General features: G+C 39.2%; 1 protein-coding gene across 3 annotated transcripts in view; it reads right to left on the bottom strand.

Annotated features, from left to right (window-relative positions):
• The window catches only part of MMP16 (matrix metallopeptidase 16), a 236,307-nt gene that overhangs the window by 74,596 nt on the left and 142,572 nt on the right, over window positions 1-19,139 (bottom strand). For all 3 annotated transcript variants that reach the window (XM_074944142.1, XM_074944143.1, XM_074944144.1), the window contains one exon: window positions 15,610-15,914. In XM_074944142.1, the coding sequence (XP_074800243.1) occupies window positions 15,610-15,914 (305 nt within the window). The remainder of the gene's footprint in view (window positions 1-15,609; window positions 15,915-19,139) is intronic.

The following is a 19,139-nucleotide window of genomic DNA, read 5'->3' as shown; positions in this document are numbered from 1 at the left end:
TTTTCATTTAATATCCAATGAATCCTACTATATGGAGAAATATATGTAATTTTTGGCAGAAAGGTCAAACTTCTGCTGTCAACCTTCACAGTGGGTGAAATTCACCCCTACACAGAGGACCAGTATAAGGCAAAGGGATCACCAAAGTCTCCAAAACTAAGCGGAATTTAATATGCACACAAGTCTTGTGCTGGTCCTATGCACTGAACTGAATTTCATCCACTGTTTCTTATGTTAGTCTTCAATTCAAACAACACCCAAATCGTCAAACATGGGTTTCTCAAACCTGCTCTATGTAATGAAATCTGACTGCCAATTGCATATTAGCTAGATTTTTTTAAAGTTAAAATAATATGCTCTAATAAATATTATGGCATTTAATATGATCAGTCCTTTTCCTCCATCAGTTCTATATTTCTTTAATTTCCTATTCAATTCATATTAAAAAAGTGTCATGATGGAATTGTCTGTATTTTTCTTTGCCCTTGGCCAAAAGATAGGAAAACCTGGAATTTAGCTTCATAACAGGCAAAGTGTTTAGAAAAAAAAATTAAAAATACTCTAGTCTGAAAAATAGATACATTTTCTAAGTCTGCTGACTTCAAATAAAATGGTACAAATATCTATAATGTTCTAAAATCTAGGCAAATAGATTGAATGACAAACCTATTACTTTTGTTTTCACTGTTTTATAATTTATTAATGTATTGAATGGTGTGATCTGGTTAAATGTACATGCTAAATTTGCTCCTACCAAAGACATGTGAGCTCATGAAACGAAGGTTTTTTTTAAACAAATGCTGTAATACATTTATGCTGTAATACATAAACTATTCTATTAAAACAGGGAATAACACAGGCTAAGATTCTGAAAAATAGGCACCTAAGGGCATGTCTATACACAAAAACTGTATCACTTTAACTATGCTAATATAGTTCAAGTGGTTCAACCTCCTTAGTGTGGATGCAGATCTTCCAGTATAAAGGGGCTTAAACCAGTATATCACATTCTCATATGAGAAAGGGAATAAACTATGCTGGTATAAGGCACCTTTAAATCAATAGAATTGTGTCCATAGTAGTGGTTGTGTAATGCCGACAGACCCCAGTTGCCATTGGGCGGGGTCGAACCTGGGTCCTCAGAAGCTTAGTGTATGAGTCTCTATTGCATGAGCTAAAAGCCAGATGGCTCTTAGCACAGATAGCACAATGGTTAGCAAAGATAGCACAGGGGTATACGTACCGCTGGGGGTACGCAGAGGTCTTCCAGAGGGTACATTGACTCATCTATATATTTGCCTAGTTTTATAACAGGCTACATAAAAAGCACTAGCTAAGTCAGTACAAACTAAAATTGCATACAGACAATGACTTGCTTTTACTGTTCTATATTCTTTACACTGAAATGTAAGTACAATATTTATATTCCAATTAATTTATTTTATAATTATATGGTAAAAATGAGAAAGTAAGCAATTTTTCAGTAATAGTGTTATGAGACATTTTTATCTTTTTTTGTCTGATTTTGTAAGCAAGTAGTTGAAACTTGGGGTATGCAGGACAAATCAGACTCCTGAAAGGAGTACAGTAGTCTCGAAAGGTTGAGAACCACTGCTATAGCAGACTCATCCATCTCTAGATGGTCTAGGTGTCACTAGAGGGTGGCAGAGCACCACACAAGCAGGCATAGGTTACAGTTAAACTGATAAAACTATTTAAGTAAAAATCATGCCTCTAACTTAAATAGTTTTATTAGTACGAAATCTGTGTGTGGGTCAGGCCTAAATGTTGGCTTCTAAATCTATATTTAGGTTTCAAACTTAGGGCTTGATCCTACACTCATTTAAATCAGCGGCAAAGCTCCTATTCACTTTAAAAATGCAGGATCAGGGCCTAAACAACCTGATATTCAAAAGTACTGTGCAAGCATCAATTATCTGAACTGGAGTTCAGAACATGCACACTAGCAAACCGTGAAAGGAACAGCAATAATGCAGGAAAAGTGTTGTTTTTCAATTACCTTGTTCTGATCTCCCTGCTCTGATCTTCCTAAACTGCTGGTTTAGTACTAGATATAGTCAGGCAGTGATGCCAGGTGCTCAGAATTTTTGAAAGGTGAGCCCCTTGAAAGTCAAGACCTGGTATCAATCAGGAAGCTCGAGCCCTGCAGGGATCTCAGAGAATTTATGGGTTTGTGGTGCTAAACCTAATGCTCATTCCAAACAGAAACAAATGCCACTTCCCCCCATAATGAAACAATCTGGGGATTCCTAGAGATAGTTTCTCCCTTTTTTGTGCCCTCCCATTAGATTGAACCATCTTTTAGTTACTAGTAAAGCTGCCTGAACCATTCATTTTAAACAATTTATGTATCATGTCTTTTAGTTGTGAACTGATCATGATTGTTATGAGTGTGTTCTAATTATAGAGGAACTTTTTTAGCAACTTATCTGGGTCTTTCACAAGCTTTCCTTACCTAATAATTAGGGTTGCCAACCTTACAGGATGGCCTGGAGTCTCCAGGAATTAAAGATTTATCTTTAATTTAAGATTATGTCATGTGAGGAAACCTCCAGGAATGTGTTCAGATGAGGAAAGATAGAAAATGTTACAACATTTAAAATAATTTCTTTTCCTTTTTCATCTTAGCCAGGGCACTATATTTGCCTCTGTCCTGTACATGAACCCAGATTTCAAATTAGCTAGGTCCTTTAGGACTGAGGGAAAGGTATGATACAAGCTACCTTTATTTATAGGCAGTATAGTAGATTGGCCTCGCCATCCAGATCACCTTAAAGACCCTAGCCAGAGATCAATACGGGGGGCTGCTCAGTCTGCTCAGAGGCCATGCTCATGACAACAGCATATAGTAGATTTTCCATTCATTTTTCTCTTGTTACATTTTCACACCGTAATTGTGGGTATAGGGCCACGTAAGATCATGAATATATTAATGAAAACACCTGTTTACGTCACATATGCTCATTCATTCTTTGCGTGAATAAAACCCCCTTCCCCAATGGTTTTTCAAGCAAAAATCAGTCACAGACATTTTTGGAGAAAAGCAAACAAAATGATAGAAACGTGGTTGGATTCAACCAAAATTTTGATTTACCAAACGTTCCAAATAAATCTTTCCACTTTTCTAGATATTAGCATATGATTAAATAAAATACAGAGTTTTACAAGGCAGGGTGGTGAAGTCTCCTCTTCCCTATAGTACATCCAATTATGGGACAAAGAAGTATTTGGAAAAAATATGTTATCTGCTCACAGACACTAGAAAGAACATTCAGAGTATTGGGTCAGGTCTCTCTACCTTTCTGGTGCATTGCCCTGATAGTGACAATCTCTGTTTGGCAATTAAGCATCCGCATAAATACCACCTGGCTGCTAAAAAGGCTAAATGCTTAGTGTGGGATGACCACAGCAGTTTACTTTTTTATTGCTTTAATTATATTATTACAAGTTCCATCTAATTCCTGACATGTTCCATTTTAGACCAGGAAGGGAGCAAGGGACCAGGAAGGGTTGCACATTGACAGACCCTGGGATACGTTAAAAGCAGCCAACTAACTAAACATCTAGAATACTGTACTAGATTCATCCACAAGACTCCGCCTTCGCTGACTGTTGGTGTTTAGCAGATGTTTTTTTAATGACATGTAAACAAAAGCACTTTTCTCAAAGCTGGAAGAGCGTTCCATGAAAGGGAAAAAAATCAATAAAAATGAGCTCATACCTTGCCAACTCTTAATATTTTCCATCGTCTGGCTTCCTGACAGTAAACAGAGTCTAGCAGACAGATCCTCTTCTGACTGTACAGACCTATGCCTAATGACTGAGTCCTCACAAACCAACCAGCATAATTTTTTTAACAAGTTTTCCATTGCTTGAACGGCTGAAGTGGTGTTTCTGTTCGCAAGCATAGCTTTATATCCCAGTGGTAATATTCTCAAGGAGGAATTTTATGCAGCAGACACTGAACACTTCAGAGTCACCATTTCAAGTTAGATCTTAAGGTATTTGGACACTGAATAAATGGAGGCTGTGTTCACAATGTGTAGGAAAATCCAGCCAAGGGGAGACTCAGGAACCTTGTGAATAGATTACTCTATGAGGAAAGGAGTACCTGTGGCACCTGCCACAAGTACTCCTTTTCTTTTTGCGGATAAAGACTAACACGGCTGCTACTCTGAAACCTGTACTCTATGAGGGTGCATCAGCAGAACTTATAGTTGCTGTGAGAGACTGATTTGCATTTTCATTTCCATCATGCAGGTCTCATGGGTGCATTTATTGCCAAAATTGAATTTTAGTGACAGAAAATATTGTCTCATGGCATGAAGGGGTTCAAACTTTGACGGAATTGGATAGTGACTATCAGCAGGATAAGAAGAGGTGAATTTTTGGGGAAAGGTATGAAGAGAAAAGAACTAGTAACTCCCTCATTTCATCTGCAACTTCCAAAGTCATTTTTCTGTTGGTAAGCAGCTCATTGAAATATTAGCTTGGCATCATCATCAACAAATGTCATTACTGTAATAGCCAGTTTTGTTTTTCACATTTGTACAGTATCATCAATAGTTTAGCATTACACCATATACACCTTCTGTTCTAAGTGTACGGTACATTTTTTTGACCATGCCTTTTCTAACAAACATATAGCAAGGTGCATGTATGTATATAATAAAAACAAAAACCCAAAGCAAAGCACTCCACTGCACACCTCTCCCTTTGGGGAGAGGATGGGAGAACAAACTCTTGACTGATGTTAGACACATAGCTTAACCCATTACTGGAAGCTGCTCAGATACTATGCTGCAAAGTATGGTATAAATACCTATATAGAAAAGGACCAATTAAGTAAGAGCAGCATGCTATATGAAATATCAGGAGTGCAGATACTGTAATTTAGAGCATCCATTAATCTGAGGTCCTGGCTCTTATTATAACTGAACACTGCACATGACATGACCATTACTGAGACAGAAAGCCCCCTCAAGAGACTTCTTTTTCAACTCCACTAGTTTGTGTTTCCAGCAGCACATATCTGCTTCACTGTGCCAACCATGCTGGCAGCAAAGTGAAATTTACTAGAAGCTGATCTCTGCAGTTCAGAGATCAGGATTTTCATCAATTTCACTTGGCTGCTAGCAAACTACCCAGGGCAAACTGACTGTGTGCAATCTATGTACTAAATAGATTCTAAGTATGTTTCACTTGACATTGTATTTACATCATGTCTGAAAAGCCTTCGCTTGCGAATCTACAAACCATAGGCATAGGCAACTCATTTTTGTGGCTAATAGTTTGCAAAGGATCAATAATTTTTCAGAGAACTGAAGAGTTAACAAGGAATAACCTAATCCCTGCAAAGGTTTTCCCATAAAACAAACTTTATGTACATATAGATTGCAAATGTTCTCTCCTAATGCAAGCCCGTTGCAAACATATTTTCCTTGTATTTCAATGCAAACAGTTAGCAAAACATCTATTGCTTATCTACTGTTACTGTTTAAAAAGTCTTCACTGTTGCTACTTCTCAGTATCCTAGCTGTATCTTGAAGGATGAACTGACTTCTGCAGGGCTTCATTATACTGCAGTCACGGTATTGGTGAATCTGCAATAGGACAAATTTTTTTTCCTCAGATCCACATATTCAACTTTGACTCCAAGATTCTGGTTCTTCACAGGTAAGAACTGCACACAGCGAGACTAGATTAAGAGAGCTGAGACCCACCATATAGATCTAAGCAGAGATTTGAGGGCGTCTGCGCTCAGCTTTTGCCTACAGTTTACCATCATTGCTACCAACAGTAGGAATGCTAATGTAGACAAGTCTCCAGGCAGCAACTGACATTTTAAGCACTATACCTTGTTGTCTAACACTGTTCAGCTAACAAAATACAGGAAGGGAAGGTTTCCCTATTTTCCCTGAGCAAGGTTTCTAAGGCCTTGTTTATATTAAAAAGCTACCCTTGGGCGACTAGACCAATTTAAAATTGACCTAGTTAAAGTGGTGCACATCTGCAAGGTGTATGCACTTAAAGTGGTTTACATAAATTAGGTAATTTACCAAAGCAAATTAAACTGATTTCAACAAAGGTTTAAAATAGTTTAAGTGCATCTACATTAGGGACATGAACCAGTGTAATTAGGTCAATTTTAAATCAACTTAATTAAACCAGTGCAACTTTTCTAGTAGAGACAAAGCCTATGTTTGAAAGTTAGAGGCTTTTCTTTTCTGGCAGAGAACAAAAAATATTCAAATTCACATTGCTGAAGAGAGGAAAGCTATAAATTAAAAAGGCAAAAAATGTAAGATAATGTGAATTAGTGATGGGATTGTATCCAGAAAGGCATTTCTAATGTAAGTTTCTTTATTAAAAGTTTCATGGTGTGTAAGTCTTTATCCATGATGTCCTGATCTATAAACATCTTCATCTCTCTTTTGCTTACATTTATCTTTAGGATTTTACCTAAGAACTTGTCCTATTTAATAGGAATTATGTTTACAAGAAAACATGCAATCAAGGTAGAAAAGAGATAGATGGAAAAAAAGATGCAAAAAAGATGCAAGAGAATAGTGTGATGGGGCAAGGCCAGATGGCTATAGAAAAGTAGTGGGAGATAGATATATTAGCTCCAGGCTAAACAAATCCCTGCTACCAGGATAAGTGAAATGGCAGCTGCTCCAGGTCAATTAAGACACTTGGGGCCAATTAAGAACTTTCCAGAAGGCAGGGAGAATGCTAGGTTGATTGGAACACCTGAAGCCAATCAGGGGCTAGCTGAAACTAGTTAAAAGCCTCCCAGTTTGTCAGGTGGGTGTGCATGTCAGGAGCTGTGGGAGGAAGTTGTGCTGTTGGAGAGGCTGAGTAGTACACACCATATCAGGCATGAGGAAGGAGGCCCTGAGGTAAGGGTGAAGTGGAGCTTGAGGAAGTGAGGGCTGCTGTGGGGGAAGTAGCCCAGGGAATTGTACATGTCATGTTTCTAAAAGGTCAGCTACCATAGCTGATACTATTAGGGTCCCTGGGCTGGAGCCTGGAGTAGAGGATGGGCCCGGGCTCCCCCCCTTTTGTCCCCTGATTAATCACTGAGACTGGGAGACAACAGAGACTGTGCAAGGAAGGATAACTTCTCCTCACCTCCCTCGCTGGCTTATGATGAAAATGGCTCAGTAGACTGTGACCCTTGTCTCTAGAGAGGGAAGGGTTATGTGGAGGGTCACAGTGACCCTCTGAGGCTAGTGAAATCCACCAGGAAACGTGGGACCCACGGAGGCAAGGACAGAGCTTTGTCACAACAGTAAGGAAGAGAAACTGACAAGAATACTGTCAAGAATACTTTAAATTCATTTTTGGCTATGATTTTAAATACACAGAATCTGTTACCTATAACTGCTATTTCTGCATCTTAGTCATCATGACAGCCCCACCAGAAGAGGCTACCTATAATATGTGCTGAACCAACATATTTCTTGTATGTCCTGGTTATGCTCCTGACCCAATCACCACTCCAGCATCTCCCACATTCTGGGCTGCACTTAATGGTTCTTGGACCACTACATCCCTCTCCCTTCAAATGACTTTTTGTCACTGTGGGCACTAGATAGTGAAATCAAGCCTAGTGACCATTGAAAATAATATCTGGAGATGATTAATGGAAATATTTTAAAATATTTGCATTATTCCAAGTGTGTATGTGTGTGTCTAGAGGAAGACGTAGCTACTCTCAGTACTATCTTTGCCAACATATTATATTCTCTTAACCGGGTAAAGTTGAGAGATGGGTCTCTGTCCTAAGTTGTGCCACTGCATGAATGCGCTCTTCTTCTTTTTAAAATTTATTTTGCTAATTGTAAACTTACAAGAGGGACAAATTCACAATTTTAAGTAAATGTTTTGCACAGATTTGTAAAGACTGTCCGCCCCTCGTTTACACGGACAGCACTATGTAGGTGAACAGAACTTAATCCTTCCATATCTTAAGGACATGAAATCTTCTGTGTTGCAAGCATAGCACTTGGCTTGTATGACCATACCCATGCATTGGAATATCATGGAATAGTGCTCACAGAGGTGCGTCAGGAACAGGGGGCTTTGTGATTCTCGAGCACAGCAGAGCTACTACAGAACTGGCTCTCTAGTGGCTCTACTAAGTAATCTCCTGCGACCTCAACAGTGTTGATTTATTGTGGCTCAGAGTGCGTCAGAAACGTCCAGTCTATGGATTTAACAGTGGCCAGAGGAAGATGTGTTGCTGGAAAGTCCTTCTAACAAGAAACAAGACATCAACAAGAAATATGTGATCTTCCGTTTCAATGTGAAGACTGATAAAAATCTTCAAATGTATTAAGGGCTGTTAAAGAGGATGGTGATCAATTCTTCATTGTTCTCCATGTCCACTGAAGACAAGACAAGAAGTAACTGGCTTAATTGGCAACAAGGGAGATTTAGGTTAGACATTAGGAAAAAAGACTTTCTAATTGTAAGGATAGTTAAGCTCTGGAGTAGGCCTCCAAGGAAGGTTGTGGAATCCCCATCACTGGAGGTTTTTAAGAACAGGTTGGACAAACCATCTATCAGTGGTGGTCTAGGTTTACTTGTTTCTGCCTGACATTAGGGTGGAGGAAGACCCACTAGATGACCTCTGGGGGTACCTTCCAGCCCTACATTTCTATGAATCTATAAATACAGGGAGCAGTGTACAGTAGAGGATTTTTCTGACAGCAGCAGGAAAATTTAGTTCTTAAGGCACCTCTTTTTCTTGTCTTGTGACTTTAAATTTCATGACTGCAGTTTGATATTTGTATAATTAGATGAATTCTTTGAGATGGGCTCTTGTTGGGGATTTTGACAATAAGAACATAAGAATGGCCATACTGGGTCAGACCAAAGGTCCATCCAGCCCTGTATCCTGTCTACTGACAGTTGCCAATGCCAGGTGCTCCAGAGGGAGTGAACCTAACAGGTAATAAGCAAGTGATCTCTCTCCTGCCATCCATCTCCACCCTCTGACAGACAGAGGCTAGGGACACCATTCCTTACCCATCCTGGCTAGTAGCCACTAATGGACTTAGCCTCCATGAATTTATCCATTTCTCTTTTAAACCCTAGCCTTCACAACTTCCTCAGGCAAGGAGTTCCACAGGTTGACTGTATGCTGAATGAAGAAGAACTTCCTTTTATTTGTTTTAAACCTGCTACCCATTAATTTCATTTGGTGGCCCCTAGTTCTTATATTATGGGAACAAGTAAATAACTTTTCCTTATTCACTTTCTCCACACCACTCATGATTTTATGTACTCTATCATATCCCCCCTTAGTCTCCTCTTTTCCAAGCTAAAAAGTCCTAGCCTCTTTAATTTCTCCTCATATGGGACCCATTCAAAACCCCTAATCATTTTAGTTGCCCATCTCTGAACCTTTTCTAATGCCAGTATATCTTTTTTGAGATGAGGGGACCATATCTGTACGCAGTATTCAAGATGTGGGCATACCATGGATTTATATAAGGGTAATAAGATACTCTCCATCTTATTCTCTATCCCTTTTTTAATGATTCCTAACATCCCATTTGCTTTTTTGACTGCCACTGCACACTGCATGGAGTCTTCAAAGAACTATCCACGATAACAACAAGATCTTTCTGCTGATTAGTTATAGCTAAATTAGCCACCATCATACTGTATGTATAGTTGGGGTTATTTTTTCCAATGTGCATTACTTTACATTTATCCACATTAAATTTCATTTGCCGTTTTGTTGCCCAATCACTTAGTTTTATGAGATCTTTTTGAAGTTCTTCATAGTCTGCTTTGGTCTTAACTATCTTGAGCAGTTTAGTATCATCTGCAAACTTTGCCACTTCACTGTTTACCCGTTTCTCCAGATCATGTATGAATAAGTTGAATAGGCTTGATCCTAGGACTGACCCTTGGGGAATACCACTAGTTACCTTCTCCATTCTGAAAATTTACCATTTATTCCTATCCTTTGTTCCCTGTCTTTTAACCAGTTCTCAATCCATGAAAGGATCTTTCCTCTTATCCCATGACAACTTAATTTATGTAAGAGCCTTTGGTGTCGGACCTTGTCAAAGGCTTTCTGGAAATCTAAGTACACTATGTTCACTGGATCCCCCTTGTCCACATGTTTGTTGACCCTCTTAAAGAACTCTAATAGATTAGTAAGGCATGATCTCCCTTTACAGAAACCATGTTGACTTTTGCTCAACAATTTATGTTCTTCTATGTTTCTGACGATTTTATTCTTTACTATTGTTTCAACTAATTTGCCCGGTACTGACGTTAGACTTACTGGTCTGTAATTGCCAGGATCACCTCTAGAGCCCTTTTTAAATATTGGCATTACATTAGCTATCTTCCAGTCATTGGGTACGGTAGCTGATTTAAAGGACAAGTTACAAGGACATAGTTAATCGTGCCGCAATTTCACATTTGAGTTCTTTCAGAACTCTTGGGTGAATGCCAACTGGTTCCAGTGACTTGTTACTTTCAAGTTTCTCAATTAATTCCAAAACCACCTCTAGTGACACTTCAATCTGTGACAATTCCTCAGATTTGTCACCTACAAAAGACGGCTCAGGTTTGGGAATCTCCTTAACGTCCTCAGCTGTGAAGACTGAAGCAAAGAATTAATTTAGTTTCTCTGCGATTACTTTATCGTCTTTAAGTGCTCCTTTTGTATCTCGATCATCCGGGGCCCCACTGGTTGTTTAGCAGGGTTCCTGCTTCTGATGTACTTAAAAAACATTTTGTTATTACCTTTTGAGTTTTTGGCTAGCTGTGGTTCAAACTCCTTTTTGGCTTTTCTTATTACATTTTTACATTTAATTTGGCAGTGTTTATGCTCCTTTCTATTTACCTCACTAGGATTTGACTTCCACTTTTTAAAAGATGCCTTTTTATCTCTCACTGCATCTTTTACATGGTGGCTAAGCCAACTATTTTTTTTAGTTCTTTTACTGTGTTTTTTAATTTGGGGTATACATTTAAGTTGAGCCTCTATTAGGGTGTCTTTGAAAAGTGTCCATGCAGCTTGCAGGGATTCCACTCTAGTCACTGTACCTTTTAATTTCTGCTTAACTAATCTCCTCATTTTTCCATAGTTCCCCTTTCTGAAATTAAATGCCACAGTGTTGGGCTGTTGAGGTGTTCTTCCCACCACAGGAATGTTAAATGTTATTATATTATGCTCACTATGTTGATGCCATATTTCCCTAACAGTGCCACACTCTGGAAAAGGTATTTTTTCTGGTTTTGGACCCATTGTCCAGTATCTAAACTTTCCATTAGGAAAATGAGGTGATATATAGCATCTAAATGGCATGGAGTCATGAGAATGATCCATCTCTCTCCAGCAGAAGGCTCAAAAAAGTCATATTTCTTTTTTTAAAAGCATCGAAATCCATATGGAATGGGGGGGTGGAGAAAGGGTTTATTCTCTCTTTTGCTTTTCTCTTTCTTTGCAATTTCTTTATCCCATTCTTTTTCAGTGTTGGGTATTTTCCTTTTAATTTTTAAATCATGTTTCATCTTTTTTCCCTTTAAAAATCTTGCCTCATAGTTCCCCCCCCCACACACACACACACTTTCTGATTTGACCTCCACTCTATTTTTTACTTTCAGTGTTTCTTCTCTCTGTCACTGTCTTGCCCATCATCTTCTTCTACACCATTACTCATGTTTGTTTTAGAACCGTATGCAGAGGTTTAATTAGGGTTAGGGCCCCATTACACTGGGTGTGGAATAAACATACATGGAGTCACTGTTCTCAGCCCAGAGAACTTAAAGAAATCTAAGGCCCTGATCTGGTACTGTACAGAGAGACACCAGAAGTAAATGGGGCACCTATATGAAAGGGCCCACTCACATGGAACAACTGGAAGAATGGAGGCCTAAAATAACAAGTGACACATGAAGGATGGGTGGAGAAGGATACAGTCCAATATATAAAATACACAGACAATCATATCTCTACCCTTGGCTTCCCCCCCCCCTCGGCTCTCCACACACACAAATTGCTCTTGTTCCCATTCCTCTCCCTTAACCATCTGTTCCACAAATGCATTGCCCCATAGAAACAAATGGTCTTAGAGACATAGCTACTCTTGAGTTGTGAGAGAGGAGGACTTTGTCTAAGTGGAAAGCCCATTTGCTCCACGAGTCTCTCCTTTTCTTCCTTCAGAATGCAGGTGTGGGGAGGGTTGAGAGTGCAGTGCTCCACACAACATGTGCGACTTGTTAGCTTTGTGGTCCATAGTGATATACCAGTGGGGTGAGAATGGAGATAAGCAGCACTAAAATACAGGGAAGTCATATTCCTTTGGATGTGTCATTTCAGACTGTGACATTAATAAACCCATACAAAGTGAGCATAATGAGAACTCAGAACACCAGGACATTAAAGGGAAAAAAAAAACATGATTGTGACAATCAGGATAAAGTAACATTAGAATATAACCACAGTCAGAGCGCTGGTGCAAAGAATTAATTTGTACATGTTTCCTTCAGGTCAGATTTTGGTTTCTAACAAAACTTGATTTTTCTCGTTGTTTTTGCATTAACTCAAGGGCTTCAAAAGTAGGGGTAACCCAAACAAAATTTATAGAAAACAGAATAACAATGTATTAAGGTTTTACTAGCACTCCAAGAAGTTGTTTGTCTCTTTTGAGGTAGACAGAATTCAAATTGCCTTCATTAGCAGTGCAATATACTGTGGAAAACGAGCTTGGTACTTATCAAGAGGGTCCCTGATTTGCATTTTTGCTAAATAACCAAGCTGTTCTGGTTTTTTTTCCAAACCACTCTAGAGCAGTAGAACAGGAGAGAGAGAAAAACTCATTTAGCTAAGTAATACGTGCAGCATTTTGGGGGTAGATTTTTTACAAAAATCTGTCACTGAAGTTCTCTGCTCTTTTATTAGATTTTTAAATTATATAGACTATACTAGATAATGACTGTACTGCATCATACAGAAACTACTATATAAGCAATGAACCTTAAAAACATAAAGGCTGTCTATGAAGAATAAATTGTGGTTCAACACCAGAATATGCTTTGCACCCCTTTGCCTTTCAGCGCACTGACACTGAGTCCTGGCAAGGTATTCAGACTTCATTATATATCACCTGAACAACCAATCCAGCAGTCCACAAAATTTGGAAGCACTCTTATTTTTCTGAGAGAATTGTCTCTTTCATTTCTCACAGTACTGTGGAATCCTGGTTAACGTCACCAGCCAGTTTTGTTCCTGACAGTATGTTCCATTGTAACAGGAATATCCCCTCCTTAAATATAAATGGATACACAAAAGCACATGGGCTATTAACTGCACAAAATGCAAATTGTGAATGGATAATATAATAAAGTATACTAATTTTCAGCGATACCTACCATGGTATAATAGTTTACCCTTGATACAGATGTCACATTCTTCCCCTCCAAGTGGTCAAAGTATTAATTTGTATAAGAAACTTCTTTTTAGGGATAGTATTCAAACACCTCAGCTAACCCTTTGCTCTCCAGTCCTCTCCCACTTTTTTCTCCTTACTGAAATGTATCTCTTAAAGTCTTAGAGTTTGTCTACATAGGGATATTAACCACAACTGCTAACCCACAACAGTCATTCAGCAACAGACCCCATGTGGACGCTCTTATTCAAGAATAAGAGCGCCTTTTCCTGATGGGATTAAACTACAGGCACAGCTATTGCTTCTAAAATTCACATTTTGCCTTAATTCAAAATAACTTTCAAGTGCATATCAATCCTCAGATTCTATTGAGGGCCCAAATTGATGACAAAAAGGAAGCACACAACAGGAGGTTCTGTGCAGTTTCCTCAGTGAAGTCTGTATATACCAGGGGTTCTCAACTTTTTTCTTTCTGAGCCCCCCCTCTCCCCCATGCTATAAAACTCCATGGCCCACTTGTGCCACAACAACTGTTTTTCTACATATAAAAGCCAGGGCCGCCATTAGGGGGTAGCAAGCAGGGAAACTGCCTGGAGCTCCATGCCACAGGGGGCACCACAAAGCTAAGTTTCTCAGGCTTCAGCTTCAGCTCCTGGTGGTGGAGCTCGGGGGCCCCGGCTGCAGTCCCATGTGGTGGGGCTTTGGCTTTCTGCCCTGGGCCCTAGCAAGTCTGATGCCAGCCATGCTTGGCGGACCCCCTGAAATCTGCTCATGGCCCCCCACGGGGTCTCAGACCCCTGGGTGAGAACCACTGGTATATAAAATATTTTAATTGAGGTCTGCTTTAACAGCTTTACTATTAACTCTACCTAACTGAACTGTGTCTGTTCGTGCTGAACTGAGCAGAGATTTTAAATTATAAAGGGGGTAAAATACAGCAATACAATCCCACAGATTTTTCTGCATTGTCAAGAATTTATGCTTTCATTCAACATATAAATGAAGTTTCTGGTAGACATTCTGTTAGTTAAGGTCTTCACAGTCTAGATCAATGCATTGCTGTCTCATTGAGCCTCTGACACTGAAAGAACTGTGCCATTAGAAGTGTTACCATACCCTATATCCATAGTAATGAAATATTAACTTAAAGCCTTGTTGCTAGCACCTATGTGAAAATGGTGTTTTACAATAAACTGAGGCTCTGACTTGGAAAATCCTTAAGGAAAAAAAAAATAAAGCCAGAAATTCCCCTCAAACTGAGCAGCATTGTATGTGTGTTCTTAATTGCTTCTTTTAATTTTTTCTTGTGGATTAATGGATCTATCACTTCAGTTGAGCAGATATTTAATTTTTTCTGCAGACAAAATAAAGATTTCTAAAGATAGTTTGTCCAACCCTTCCCTCGTGAGTGATAGAGGTCCTACTGAAGACAACCAAATTCATTATCTTAATAACCTGTGGCCAACTTTAACGCAGGCCTCTTACAAGAAGCCGGTATACTCATCCAATTAACTAAATCTTATAATAAACTAACAAAGCTTAATTTCATGAGTCATCCCAACTAAGGAAGCATTAAATGGTTCTCAGCTGCTTATGAGGTATTCAAGCACTTCCAGTTTGAATTTCAAGAACGGATGTGTAGACACTGGGGATAAATGAACTATTTTCCTGAAATGGCAAATCAAGGGTCGATTTTGCCCCAAGGCATGGCATCATCATGGCAAAAAATAGCAGACCAGGTTGTAGGTTCTAATTAGCTATTGGTCCCTGTTGTTAACTGATATTTTTGTGTCATAATATCCCTGCTATTAAATGTTCATTTTTTCCTCAACCTAATTAAAGATAGTATGGTAAACAAAATGCACATGAAGGGTACATTACATAAATAATTCAATGGTTGGATGAATTCAGTAGCTCCTAAAAGGAATTTCATCTATCTCCAAAGAGAAACAATAATTATGTAACTTACATTTACAAAAAATCACTTCATGTCGAAGATCCCTAACAGACCACATATTAATTGACGTATTTCTACACTAATGTGGAATTAGTGAAACACTGACAGGTACTTCGGTGCCCCAGGATAGTATGGAAATTGTTTTTTTATTACAGAAATGCACACCACACTTGAATTCACTATTTTTAAACTAAAATCTGCTCTTACCATCATGATTAGGATTTCCCAAAGTCCATGGCTCATCTGAGTCAAAATGAGTGTCTCCCCCAATTCCTGGCCCAGGGAAGTAAGCATGGGCCAAAAATCCTCCCTCCCCGTCAAAGGGAGAACTGTCTCCATGAAAACCGGATGCAAAAATTATTGTAATATCCACGTCCCTCTTGCCATTTTCTAATTCAACATAAGGAACTTCTTCAAATGTCAGAGGAGTTACATTCTGCCACACATCAAAGGCACGGCGAATGGCTTTGCGGGTTTCGGCATCACCTACTTTTGGAGTGACGTTCTTTATGCTGAAACAAACAAACAAACAAATTAATCCGATATAGTGCTGAGTGACACAATTCACGTTCATTTTACTCTGATTACTGCAGACACGGACTTATACAGTGCTGGTAAGGCATTATATCCTCAGAGAAAAATAGCTTTAAATAAATAGGTGAGAAATTACTACATTAATCTGTGCAGTGTTTTATGCTAGATCTCATTATGGGTTAGTTATTCAATTCTCAGCAGTACACAATTCTTATTCTAAGATCATTAAAAATATTTTATGAAAAAAAAATGCTTAACAGTGGGGTAACTGGATTAATCAACCACTGGCCATTTATCTCTTGGAACACAATTAGAATCAAGCTCAGCCAAAGGACTGCATGTCATTCTGATCAAAAACTGCAAATGTTCCCAGTTTAAATGAGGTTTTAATTTCTTAGTGGTTACAATTAACAACAGAATAATACCATGCTGTGCCCACCAACCAGAACTTAAAAGGCCCTAAAAACAATTCTTGCTACATTCAGAACGACACAACTAATTCGTAATTAGAAACATTTTTTTCCATTTCATTACAGGTTAAGATGTCCTTTTGCTGTCTTATTAAGCACACAGTGACCTTCTGTTAAATTAAACAGCCCACAGGAAGAATAATTTGACAGAAAAGTTTGAACTACTTCAGGAATCCGTACTGTTCTAAACTATTTCATCAAAAGCAAGTACTCCATCTTAATTTCCATAAGAAATGTGCAGAAGTCGCAAACAATGTTGATTAAAATGAGTGATGGTGGAAAGTATGCTACAATCAGGGGTGAAAGCAGACCAGTACGGGCCAGTATGGCCTACCGGTAAGAAGCCAGTACCACCCCGTAGGCAGCCCATGTTAAAGAGCTGCCGCAGCAGAACTTTAATGTCATTTGCCTCCCCTCCTGGGCCGACAGGAGGGGGGGCAAAAGGGGCAGCTTCTCCGGGGTCGGCAATTTAAAAGCGCCTGGGGGTCCCAGCCACCGCCGCCACTACCGCAGCAGTGGCTGGAGACCCGGGCCCTTTTAAATCGCTGCCTGAGCCCCAGGTGGCGGGGGTCAGGCAGCGTGGAGGGGTCAGTGGGGGAGGTTGACCCCCCCCAGCTCTGCCCCTTCTGCCTGGGGCCCTGCCCCTTCTGCCCGAGGCCCCGCCCCTTCTGCCCGAGGCCCCATACCGGTAAGAATTTAATATTACTTTCACCTCTGGCTACAATGGAATCTTTACCAAAAATACGTATTTAAAATTAATAAACACACACACACACAGAGTCCCAAACTAATCAATTTGGAATCAATCCAGTTCCCCACTGCTATTCAGAACACATTTTTACCTGATATATACCAGCCATTCAAGCCTTACTTTGCCCCCTTTTTTGTGTCTGTATTGGAACTATTGCATTTGGATGAATACTGTTGATTTGACATGTGGTTTATTAAATGTGCAGCAAAGATTTTAAAAGAAATACCATTTCAGAGTACATTAAGTTGAGTTATATAAGTTCTCAGTGTGATGTGTTGATGGAGAAGAAAAATATTTTATCAATAAAACTGGAAAGATCTGTCTTTGGTGTTATGAAATGTGTTTGATTTTATGATGTGGTATGTTTAAGCAAGTGTAAATAGATCTTTTAAGTTTCTGTTTTCTAAATTCATATGTTCATAGAGTTTACGGGATCAGTAGATCATCTAGTCTGACCTTGTGCATATCACAGCCCATTATATTTCACCCAGTTACAAATGTATTGTACCCAGTAACTTGTCTTTGGCTGACTACAGCATATCTTCCAGAAAGCCATGCAGGCTTCATTTGAAAACATCAAGAAATGGAGAAACCACCATTTTTCAGTTTGAGTAACAGATATGGCAGTTTCTTGCAATATCCTGGACAAAACTTATTGATTTCAGTTTAAGTGTCGTAAGAGATCATTGTAAGAACATAAGAATGGACATACTGGGTCAGACCAATGGTCCATCTAGCCCAGTATCTTGTTTTCTGACAATGGCCAGTGCCAAATGTTTCAAAGGGAGTGAACAGAACAAGGCAGTTATCGAGTGATCCATCCCCTGTCGTCCAGTCCCAGATTCTAGCAGTCAGAGATTTAGGGACACACAGAGCAGAGGGTTGCATCCCTGACCATCTTGGCTAATAGACATTGATGGACCTATCCTCCATGGACTTATTTCATCCACTGGCAATGAGTTCCACAAGTTGATTGTGCACTGTGTGAAAAATTACCCTATTATTTTTGTTTTAAAACTGCTGCCTATTAATTTCATTGGGTGATCCTTGGTTTGTGTGTTATGTGAAGGGGTAAATAACAGTTCCTTATTCACCTTCTCCTCCTCATTCATGATTTATAGACCTCTATCATATTCCCTTGCAGTTGTCTCTTTTCCAAACTGAGCAGTACCAATCTTTTTAACCTCTCATCATATGGAAGCAGCTCCATACTGTTAATAATTTTTGTTGCCTTTAAAAATTTTTGTTGCCCTTCTCTTTTTCCAATTCTAATATATATATTTGTGAGATGGGGTGATCAGAACTGCATGCAGTATTAAATATGTGGGCATACCATGGATTTATATATTGGCATTATGATATTTTCTGTCTCATTATCTATCCTTTTCCAAATTACTCCTAACATTCTGTTAGCTTTTTGACTAAGGCTGCCCACTGAGCAGATGTTTTCAGAGAACTTTCCACCATGATTCCAAGATCTCCTTCTTGAATGGTAAAAGCTAATTTAGATCCCGTCATTTTGTATGTATATTTGGGATTATACTTTCCAATGTGCATTACTTTGCATTTATCATCAATGAATTTCTTCTGCCATTCTGTTGCCCAGTAACCTAATTTGCTGAGATCCCTTTGTAATTCTTCACAGTCAGCTTTGGACTTAACTATTTTGAGTAATTTTGTATCATCTGCAAACTTCACCACCTCACTGTTTACCTTCTTCTCCAGATCATTTATGAATATGCTGGACAACAGCCAGTTGCTGATCCATGAGATCCTTTTTATTCCATGACTGATTATTTTGCATAAGAGTCTTTGATGTGGGGCCTTGTCAAAGGCTTTCTGAAAGTCCAAGTACACTATATCAACTGGATCACCCTTGCCCAGATTCATAGATGCTAAGGTCAGAAGGGACCATTATGATCATCTAGTCTGACCTCCTGCACAACGCAGGCCTTAGAACCTCACCCACCCACTCCTGCGAA

This window comes from Natator depressus, chromosome 2 (assembly GCF_965152275.1).
Source record: "Natator depressus isolate rNatDep1 chromosome 2, rNatDep2.hap1, whole genome shotgun sequence".
Lineage (NCBI taxonomy): Eukaryota > Metazoa > Chordata > Testudines > Cheloniidae > Natator > Natator depressus.
This window is presented reverse-complemented; position numbering and strand designations above follow the sequence as displayed.